The sequence below is a fragment of the Anguilla rostrata genome, chromosome 19 (genome assembly GCF_018555375.3).
Source record: "Anguilla rostrata isolate EN2019 chromosome 19, ASM1855537v3, whole genome shotgun sequence".
In the NCBI taxonomy this organism is placed as follows: domain Eukaryota; kingdom Metazoa; phylum Chordata; class Actinopteri; order Anguilliformes; family Anguillidae; genus Anguilla; species Anguilla rostrata.
In genome coordinates, this window is record NC_057951.1 from 1,081,830 (window position 1) to 1,092,922 (window position 11,093).

An 11,093-nucleotide genomic window follows, 5' to 3' on the forward strand; every position below is an offset into this window, starting at 1 on the left:
ATACAGTGGAGTGATTATATTAGGCAGAGATTACTCTATATTTCTTTTCATTTCAACTTTATTCAAGACTCATCTTAAAAAGAGGTCCATAGCAGGTAAAATAGACAACACAGATAACGGTACATATGATCTCATAAAAAACACGTTTTCAACGTACAAAAATGCCAAGTTACTCACACATACAAGACATACACCATCTATAACTCATTCATTCAGACTGCCAAAATCCAGGCCTGCCATTAAAAGTATTGATATCAAAATGACGCCAAGTTACGGTACTACAAACAATATAGGCTATCTTGCCTCACTGAAATGAAATGAGATGTATTCCAAAGCAATGCTACCCAATATTTCCTCAGTTCTTGCAAGTCACTTGGCCCTGTGTGTATAAGCATGAAGTACGTGGACAGGCCAAACATATGTGTGGATGGGTTTCTCACGGTCAAGATTGATTGAATAGGCGTCTATATGTCCAATTTGTATTGGTATGTATGTATTTCGCTGCCCAGCCTTTCTGTTGCGTGAATGATTGTATGTTTCTTGGTATAAATGTCTGTTCGTAAATGTGAATGTAACATGCTGCGAGGGAAATGTCCCCATGGGGATAAAGAAGTTCTCTATGTATGTATGTACAATATGTATTTTACATACAGTATTTATTGTACGTAGCAGATATACAATAAATTGTACATTTAATGAAATTGAGTTCAGAAGCAAGTACAAACATATGTTTTGTGGAGAAATATGCTGCCTGTAGTTACTGACCAGCAGTTTTCTACATGAACTGCAATGTGTTCCATGAGGCAATTCGAAATATTTGACACTTTGATTTGACACAAAGTTAGCATGACATTGTAAAATGGTGAGATTACAAAACACAGGGCCAAGTGACTTGCAAGAATTGAGGAAATATTGGGTAGCATTGCTTTGGAATACATCTTATTTAATTTCGGCGAGGCAAGATAGCCTATATTGTTTGTAGTACCGTAACTTGGCGTCATTGTCAGAACTAATGTGGATATATCTCTAATTTGAGTTATAACTAGTCATAATTGAAATGGCGATACAGTATCTGGAATTCACGTTTTGGATAGTCAAAACTGAATTGTAGATATCTTTTAATTGGAGGTCCCATACAACTGAATGGCGAAAGTAACTTCAATCTTACTAGCAAAATGTAATTCAAGATATTAAAAGTTTTTTGATGAGTGAAAATGCAGTTAGAGATATCTTAAATTAGCTCTGAAGTCATAAATTAGTTACAGATACTTGTAATGTGAATCTGGTAAGGCTATTAAATGTTTGCGACACAAAACGTTAATTAGCACTAAACAGGCATAGAAAACTAAGATTGGGGGATCTGGCACCCTCTAGTGTGACGGTTGGATTCAGGTAGGGTTATTATTTCCCAAAAATATATAAAAATAATTGGCACCCCTAAAGATTCTTATAAATAAAATCGAACTAAATCTACATCAATTTTAAGAGAAACTCTTGTGGCCTTCCATGGCTTCCTGTTTCACTGGAGGATTAAACTGAGAACCTGCTTGTGAAACCCATTTTTCATCTTTGCCACAGAGAAAGACAAAGAACTGACGAACGAAATGAAAATGGTTGCTGACCTTTGAAAATCAGGCAATGGATCAAAAAATAAACTAAAGATGCTAGTTACTACTGTGAGGGCAATAATGAAGAAGTTTAAAACTGCTGGAGGGCAGCATGGTGGTGTGCGTGGAGTTTGCATATTCTCATCCTATGTCTGCATGGGTTTCCTCTCTCAGTCCAAAGACATGCAGGTTAAGCTAATTGGAGACACTAAATTGCTTGAATGTATGAGTGTGTAAGTGCATGGTGTGTGTGCCCTGTGATGGACTGGTGACCTGTTCAGGGTTTTTTTTCCTGCCTCTTGCCCAATGCATGCTGGGAGAGGCTCCAGCCCCCCTCACAACCATGTCCAGGAATACAAATGGCGACAACAGTCTAAAGACTGCTGAAAACTTGTGACTCAATTGAACAGCACAGCCCATAAGCACAGATCAACAACGACATCAGGATCTGGAAAGATTCTGGGTGGAGGAAGAGTCTAAGATCCCTCCCAAAGTGTTCTCTGGTCTTATAAGACGTTATGTAAAAAGACTCAGTGCCATTATCCCTGCGAGGGGAGGGTGCACACAGTACCAAATACAGGGGTGCCAATAATTGTGACGCACAATGTTTGTAAAATTGTATCATCTGAGAAATGTCATTTTGGTAGTTTCCATTATATCATTAAATATATTCCATATGATGGACAATGAAAAGTTTAACAGGAAGCTCTGTCTCCATGTACTGTGAGTTAGAGCTGCAGTAAGAGGATGAGTTTAACTGGAAGCTCTGTCTCCATGTGCTGTGAGTTAGAGCTGCAGTAAGAGGATGAGTTTAACTGGAAGCTCTGTCTACTTGTTCTGTGAGTTGCCCTGCGTTCACACAGCGAGAAACTGGGTTGATGGGTTGCTCAAGTTTACTATGCTGAGGGAGGGGCAGGAGCTTCCCTTTGTATCCTCTTGGAGGTTTTGTGTAACTGCATATTTTTGATGAGAAATAACGGTGTTACATAAGACGCATATTTCCCATGTAGTCGCATATCATCTCCTTTTGTTTATATGGTTATGTCTGACACTGATAAATATTTGTAATTGCTATCTTGTTAGCCGTATATCTCTCTATATCTCTCTCACTAGTTAGTCACCTAGCTAGCGACCTCTCTATCCCTCTCACTAGCTGGCTAGCGATCTCTCCATATCTCTCTCACTAGTTAGCTACCTAGCTAGCGACCTCTATCCCTCTCACTAGCTGGCTAGCGATCTCTCCATATCTCTCTCACTAGTTAGCTGCCTAGCTAGCGATCTCTTTATCTCACAGACTAGCTTGCTAGCAAGCAAGCTAAAACTGCCGTCCAAGTGTCATTTTCAGACGCTTATCCCTGTACTCGTTTTTAAAAAACGTATAACACCGGGTGTAATTGTACCATAATGATAAGATGTTCGTCCATTTTTTCTCACTGAGCGGAATAATAATGTGCGAAATGGTATCATATAGGTTGAAGAAACAGGAAGCCTTAAACTCTGATTGGCTGTTGCCGGGTGATGCCAGCAAAAAGTTATACTGTGAGCAACATTTTTAGGGCAACTTTGGTTGCTCAGTTACCCAGTTGCTCGTGTTTCTGGGCCTCGCTCAGCTACATGGAGAATGAATGGACTTCCAGCAACTCATCAACCAAGTTACTCACTGTGTGAACGCAGTTACAGCTGCAGTAAGCATATGAGTTTAACTGGAAGCTCTCTCTCGATGTGCTGTGAGTTAGAGCTGCAGTAAGAGGGTGAGTTTAACTGGAAGCTCTGTCTCCATGTGCTGTGAGTTAGAGCTGCAGTAAGAGGATGAGTTTAACTGGAAGCTGTGTCTCCATGTGCTGTGAGTTAGAGCTGCAGTAAGAGGATGAGTTTAACTGGAAGCTTTGTCTCCATATTCTGTGAGTTAGAGCTGTTAGAGTTCAATGCATCATCCAGTGTACTGCAGTGGAGAGTTCACAGGTGATCAAAGGTAATGAAACACGTTCATATTGCATTAGACCTGCAGCAAGTGGATGAGTTTAACTGGAAGCTCTGTCTCCATGTGCTGTGAGTTAGAGCTGCAATAAGAGGATGAGTTTCACTGGAAGCTGTCTCCACGTGCTGTGAGTTACAGCTGCACTAAAAGGATGAGTTTCGATGAGTTTCACTGGAAGCTCTGTCTCCTGCTGTGATTTAGAGCTGCAGTAAGAGGATCAGTTTAACTGGAAGCTTTGTCTCCATATTCTGTGAGTTTGAGCTGCAGTAAGAGGATGAGTTTCACTGAAATCTTTGTCTCCATGTTTTGTTCACAGGGTCCAGGTAGGTTGGGCTGGGTCATCTGTACCCAGTTGTTTGCCTATGAAGAGTGACCGTTCAATGCATCATCCAGTGTACTTCAGTGGAGAGTTCACAGGTGATCAAAGGTAATGAAACACGTTCATATTGCATTAGACCTGCAGCAAGTGGATGAGTTTAACTGGAAGCTCTGTCTCCTTGTGCTGTGATTTAGAGATGCAGTAAGAGGATGAGTTTAACTAGAAGCAGTATTTCTCTGGTCTTATAAGACGTTATGTAAAAAGACTCAGTGCCATTATCCCTGCAAGGGGAGGGTGCACACAGTACCAAATACAGGGGTGCCAATAATTGTGACGCACACTTTTTGTAAAGAAATGTGTCATTTTGGTAGTTTCCATTATATCATTAAATATATTCCATGTGTTGGACAATGAAAAGTTTAACAGGAAGCTCTGTCTCCATGTACTGTGAGTTAGAGCTGCAGTAAGAGGATGAGTTTAACTAGGAGCTCTATCTCCATGTGCTGTGAGTTACCTTGCATTCACAAAGCAAGAAACTATGTTGTTGGGTTGCTCAAGTTTACTAGGCTTAGGGAGGGGCAAGAGCTTCCCGTTGTATCCTCTTTGGCGTTTTGTGCAAGTACATATTTTTGAAGAGAAATAACGGCGTAACAAAAGACGCATATTTGCCATATGGTAACATATCATCTCCTTTTGTTTCTATAGTTATGTCAGACACTGATGAATATTTGTTATTGCCATCTCGTTAGCCATGTATCTCTCTATATCTCTATGACTAGTTAGCCACCTAGCTAGCGACCTCTCTATCCCTCTCACTAGCTGGCTAGCGATCTCTCCATATCTCTCTCACTAGTTAGCTGCCTAGCTAGCGATCTCTTTATCTCACAGACTAGCTAGCTAGCAAGCAAGCTGAAACTGCCGTCCAAGTGTCATTTTCAGACGCTTATCCCTGTACTCTTTTTTTAAAAAACGTTGTATAACACCGGGTGTAATTGTACCATAATGATAAGTTGTTCGTCCATTTTTTCTCACTGAGCGGAATAATAATGTGCCAAATGGTATCATATAGGTTGAAGAAACAGGAAGCCTTAAACTCTGATTGGCTGTTGCCGGGTGATGCCAGCAAAAAGTTATACTGTGAGAAACATTTTTAGGGCAACTTTGGCTGCTCAGTTGCCCAGTTGCTCGTGTTTCTGGGCCTCGCTCAGCTACACAGAGAATAAATGGACTTCCAGCAACTCATCAACCGAGTTACTCACTGTGTGAACGCACTGTTACAGCTGCAGCAAGAGGATGAGTTTAGCTGGAAGCTCTGTCTTCATCTGCTGTGAGTTAGACCTGCAGCAAGAGGATGAGTTTAATTGGAAGCTCAATCTCCATGTGCTGTGAGTTAGAGCAGCGGTAGGAGGATGAGTTTTACTGGAAGCTCTGTCTGCATGTGCTGTGAGTTAGAGCTGCAGTAAGAGGATGAGTTTAACTGGAAGCTCTGTCTCCCTGTGCTGTGAGTTAGAGCTGCAGTAAGAGGATGAGTTTAACTGGAAGCTCTGTCTCCATGTGCTGTGAGTTACAGCTGCAGTAAGCGGATGAGTTTAACTGGAAGCTCTGTCTCTATGTGCTGTGAGTTAGAGCAGCGGTAAGAGGATGAGTTTAACTGGAAGCTCTGTCTCCCTGTGCTGTGAGTTAGAGCTGCAGTAAGCGGATGAGTTTAACTGGAAGCTCTGTCTCCATGTGCTGTGAGTTAGAGCAGCGGTAAGAGGATGAGTTTAATTGGAAGCTCAATCTCCATGTGCTGTGAGCTAGAGCAGCGGTAAGAGGATGAGTTTAACTGGAAGCTCTGTCTCCATGTGCTGTGAGCTAGAGCAGCGGTAAGAGGATGAGTTTAACTGGAAGCTCTGTCTCCATGTGCTGTGAGTTAGAGCTGCAGTAAGAGGATGAGTTTAACTGGAAGCTTTGTCGCCATGTTTTGTTCACAGGGTCCAGGTAAATAGGGCTGGGTCACCTGTACCCAGCTGTCTGTCTATGAAGAGTGATCAATCAAATGATCTTCTAATCGACTTCAGAGGAGAGTTGACAGGCGATCAAAGGTAATGAACCACGTTCGTATTGAATTAGACCTGCAGCAAGAGAATGAGTTTAACTGGAAGCTCTGTCTCCATGTGCTGTGAGTTAGAGCTGCAATAAGAGGATGAGTTTCGATGAGTTTCACTGGAAGCTCTGTCTCCTGCTGTGATTTAGAGCTGCAGTAAGAGGATCAGTTTAACTGGAATCTTTGTCTCCATATTCTGTGAGTTTGAGCTGCAGTAAGAGGATGAGTTTCACTGAAATCTTTGTCTCCATGTTTTGTTCACAGGGTCCAGGTAGAGAGGGCTGGGTCACCTGTACCCAGCTGTTTGCCTATGAAGAGTGACCGTTCAGTGCATCATCCAAAGTACTTCAGTGGAGGGTTCACAGGTGATCAAAGGTAATGAAACACGTTCATATTGCATTAGACCTGCAGCAAGTGGATGAGTTTAACTGGAAGCTCTGTCTCCATGTGCTGTGATTTAGAGATGCAGTAAGAGGATGAGTTTAACTAGAAGCAGTATTTCTCTGGTCTTATAAGACGTTATGTAAAAAGACTCAGTGCCATTATCCCTGCAAGGGGAGGTTGCACACAGTACCAATACAGGGGTGCCAATATTGTGACGCACACTTTTTGTAAAGAAATGTGTCATTTGGTAGTTTCCATTATATCATTAATATATTCCATGTGTTGGACAATGAAAAGTTTAACAGGAAGCTCTGTCTCCATGTACTGTGAGTTAGAGCTGCAGTAAGAGGATGAATTTAACTAGGAGCTCTATCTCCATCGAGTGCTGTGAGTTACTCTGCTGTTCACAAAGCAAGAAACTATGTTGTTGGGTTGCTCAAGTTTACTAGGCTGAGGGAGGGGCAAGAGCTTCCCGTTGTATCCTCTTTGGCGTTTTGTGTAAGTACATATTTTTGAAGAGAAATAACGGCGTAACAAAAGACGCATATTTGCCATATGGTAACATATCATCTCCTTTTGTTTCTATAGTTATGTCAGACACTGATGAATATTTGTTATTGCCATCTCGTTAGCCATGTATCTCTCTATATCTCTATGACTAGTTAGCCACCTAGCTAGCGACCTCTCTATCCCTCTCACTAGCTGGCTAGCGATCTCTCCATATCTCTCTCACTAGTTAGCTGCCTAGCTAGCGATCTCTTTATCTCACAGACTAGCTAGCTAGCAAGCAAGCTGAAACTGCCGTCCAAGTGTCATTTTCAGACGCTTATCCCTGTACTCTTTTTTAAAAAACGTTGTATAACACCAGGTGTAATTGTACCATAATGATAAGTTGTTCGTCCATTTTTTCTCACTGAGTGGAATAATAATGTGCGAAATGGTAATATATGGAAGATAATTAGGTGTGACACAGGAATAATGGCCTAAACCACGGCGGTGATTGGTGACGCAGAAAAGATAGGTGAGACTTTAGCATGGTGCTCGTTGCCATTGCTGTGTTTGCCTGCCAGCACAGAGAATAATGGACTTCAGCAATCATCAACGGTTACTCACTGTGTGAACGCACTGTTACAGCTGCAGCAAGAGGATGAGTTTAGCTGGAAGCTCTGTCTTCATCTGCTGTGAGTTAGACCTGCAGCAAGAGGATGAGTTTAATTGGAAGCTCAATCTCCATGTGCTGTGAGTTAGAGCAGCGGTAGGAGGATGAGTTTTACTGGAAGCTCTGTCTGCATGTGCTGTGAGTTAGAGCTGCAGTAAGAGGATGAGTTTAACTGGAAGCTCTGACTGCTTGTGCTGTGCGTTAGATCTGCAGTAAGAGGATGAGTTTAACTGGAAGCTCAATTTCCATGTGCTGTGTTAGAGCTGCCAGAGAATGAGTTACTGGAAGCTCAATCTCCATGTGCTGTGAGTTAGAGCAGCGGTAGGAGGATGAGTTTTACTGAAATTTTTGTCGCCATGTTTTGTTCACAGGGTCCAGGTAAATAGGGCTGGGTCACCTGTACCCAGCTGTCTGTCTATGAAGAGTGATCAATCAAATGATCTTCTAATCGACTTCAGAGGAGAGTTGACAGGCGATCAAAGGTAATGAACCACGTTCGTATTGAATTAGACCTGCAGCAAGAGAATGAGTTTAACTGGAAGCTCTGTCTCCATGTGCTGTGAGTTAGAGCTGCAATAAGAGGATGAGTTTCGATGAGTTTCACTGGAAGCTCTGTCTCCTGCTGTGATTTAGGGCTGCAGTAAGAGGATCAGTTTAACTGGAAGCTTTGTCTCCATATTCTGTGAGTTTGAGCTGCAGTAAGAGGATGAGTTTCACTGAAATCTTTGTCTCCATGTTTTGTTCACAGGGTCCAGGTAGGTTGGGCTGGGTCACCTGTACCCAGCTGTTTGCCTATGAAGAGTGACCGTTCAGTGCATCATCCAAAGTACTTCAGTGGAGAGTTCACAGGTGATCAAAGGTAATGAAACACGTTCATATTGCATTAGACCTGCAGCAAGTGGATGAGTTTAACTGGAAGCTCTGTCTCCTTGTGCTGTGAGTTAGAGCTGCAGTAAGAGGATGAGTTTAACTGGAAGCTCTGACTGCTTGTGCTGTGCGTTAGATCTGCAGTAAGAGGATGAGTTTAACTGGAAGCTCAATTTCCATGTGCTGTGAGTTAGAGCTGCAGCAAGAGAATGAGTTTAACTGGAAGCTCAATCTCCATGTGCTGTGAGTTAGAGCAGCGGTAGGAGGATGAGTTTTACTGAAATTTTTGTCGCCATGTTTTGTTCACAGGGTCCAGGTAAATAGGGCTGGGTCACCTGTACCCAGCTGTCTGTCTATGAAGAGTGATCAATCAAATGATCTTCTAATCGACTTCAGAGGAGAGTTGACAGGCGATCAAAGGTAATGAACCACGTTCGTATTGAATTAGACCTGCAGCAAGAGAATGAGTTTAACTGGAAGCTCTGTCTCCATGTGCTGTGAGTTAGAGCTGCAATAAGAGGATGAGTTTCGATGAGTTTCACTGGAAGCTCTGTCTCCTGCTGTGATTTAGAGCTGCAGTAAGAGGATCAGTTTAACTGGAAGCTTTGTCTCCATATTCTGTGAGTTTGAGCTGCAGTAAGAGGATGAGTTTCACTGAAATCTTTGTCTCCATGTTTTGTTCACAGGGTCCAGGTAGGTTGGGCTGGGTCACCTGTACCCAGCTGTTTGCCTATGAAGAGTGACCGTTCAGTGCATCATCCAAAGTACTTCAGTGGAGAGTTCACAGGTGATCAAAGGTAATGAAACACGTTCATATTGCATTAGACCTGCAGCAAGTGGATGAGTTTAACTGGAAGCTCTGTCTCCTTGTGCTGTGAGTTAGAGCTGCAGTAAGAGGATGAGTTTAACTGGAAGCTCTGACTGCTTGTGCTGTGCGTTAGATCTGCAGTTAGAGGCTGAGTTTAACTGGAAGCTCAATTTCCATGTGCTGTGAGTTAGAGCTGCAGCAAGAGAATGAGTTTAACTGGAAGCTTAATCTCCATGTGCTGTGAGTTAGAGCAGCGGTAGGAGGATGAGTTTTACTGGAAGCTTTGTCGCCATGTTTTGTTCACAGGGTCCAGGTAAATAGGGCTGGGTCACCTGTACCCAGCTGTCTGTCTATGAAGAGTGATCAATCAAATGATCTTCTAATCGACTTCAGAGGAGAGTTGACAGGCGATCAAAGGTAATGAACCACGTTCGTATTGAATTAGACCTGCAGCAAGAGAATGAGTTTAACTGGAAGCTCTGTCTCCATGTGCTGTGAGTTAGAGCTGCAATAAGAGGATGAGTTTCGATGAGTTTCACTGGAAGCTCTGTCTCCTGCTGTGATTTAGAGCTGCAGTAAGAGGATCAGTTTAACTGGAAGCTTTGTCTCCATATTCTGTGAGTTTGAGCTGCAGTAAGAGGATGAGTTTCACTGAAATCTTTGTCTCCATGTTTTGTTCACAGGGTCCAGGTAGGTTGGGCTGGGTCACCTGTACCCAGCTGTCTGCCTATGAAGAGTGACCGTTCAGTGCATCATCCAAAGTACTTCAGTGGAGAGTTCACAGGTGATCAAAGGTAATGAAACACGTTCATATTGCATTAGACCTGCAGCAAGTGGATGAGTTTAACTGAAAGCTCTGTCTCCATGTGCTGTGATTTAGAGATGCAGTAAGAGGATGAGTTTAACTGGAAGCTCTGTCTCCATGTGCTGTGATTTAGAGATGCAGTAAGAGGATGAGTTTAACTAGAAGCAGTATTTCTCTGGTCTTATAAGACGTTATGTAAAAAGACTCAGTGCCATTATCCCTGCAAGGGAGGGTGCACACAGTACCAAATACAGGGGTGCCAATAATTGTGACGCACACTTTTTGTAAAGAAATGTGTCATTTTGGTAGTTTCCATTATATCATTAAATATATTCCATGTGTTGGACAATGAAAAGTTTAACAGGAAGCTCTGTCTCCATGTACTGTGAGTTAGAGCTGCAGTAAGAGGATGAATTTAACTAGGAGCTCTATCTCCATGTGCTGTGAGTTACCTTGCGTTCACAAAGCAAGAAACTATGTTGTTGGGTTGCTCAAGTTTACTAGGCTGAGGGAGGGGCAAGAGCTTCCCGTTGTATCCTCTTTGGCGTTTTGTGTAAGTACATATTTTTGAAGAGAAATAACGGCGTAACAAAAGACGCATATTTGCCATATGGTAACATATCATCTCCTTTTGTTTCTATAGTTATGTCAGACACTGATGAATATTTGTTATTGCCATCTCGTTAGCCATGTATCTCTCTATATCTCTATGACTAGTTAGCCACCTAGCTAGCGACCTCTCTATCCCTCTCACTAGCTGGCTAGCGATCTCTCCATATCTCTCTCACTAGTTAGCTGCCTAGCTAGCGATCTCTTTATCTCACAGACTAGCTAGCTAGCAAGCAAGCTGAAACTGCCGTCCAAGTGTCATTTTCAGACGCTTATCCCTGTACTCTTTTTTAAAAAACGTTGTATAACACCAGGTGTAATTGTACCATAATGATAAGTTGTTCGTCCATTTTTTCTCACTGAGTGGAATAATAATGTGCGAAATGGTATAATATAGGTTGAAGAAACAGGAAGCCTTAAACTCTGATTGGCTGTTGCCGGGTGATGCCAGCAAAAAGTTTAACTGGAAGC

At 42.4% G+C, this 11,093-nt stretch overlaps 1 protein-coding gene and 1 pseudogene across 1 annotated transcript in view; both read left to right on the plus strand.

Annotated features, from left to right (window-relative positions):
• The window catches only part of LOC135246017 (uncharacterized), a 22,201-nt gene extending 12,195 nt beyond the window's left edge, over positions 1-10,006 (plus strand). The window contains exons 3-10 of the mRNA XM_064319508.1: positions 5,878-5,988; positions 6,255-6,365; positions 7,905-8,015; positions 8,282-8,392; positions 8,710-8,820; positions 9,087-9,197; positions 9,515-9,625; positions 9,892-10,006. Of these exons, the coding sequence (XP_064175578.1) occupies positions 5,878-5,988; positions 6,255-6,365; positions 7,905-8,015; positions 8,282-8,392; positions 8,710-8,820; positions 9,087-9,197; positions 9,515-9,625; positions 9,892-10,006 (892 nt within the window). The remainder of the gene's footprint in view (positions 1-5,877; positions 5,989-6,254; positions 6,366-7,904; positions 8,016-8,281; positions 8,393-8,709; positions 8,821-9,086; positions 9,198-9,514; positions 9,626-9,891) is intronic.
• The window catches only part of LOC135245708 (NACHT, LRR and PYD domains-containing protein 3-like), a 251,271-nt pseudogene that overhangs the window by 212,621 nt on the left and 27,557 nt on the right, over positions 1-11,093 (plus strand).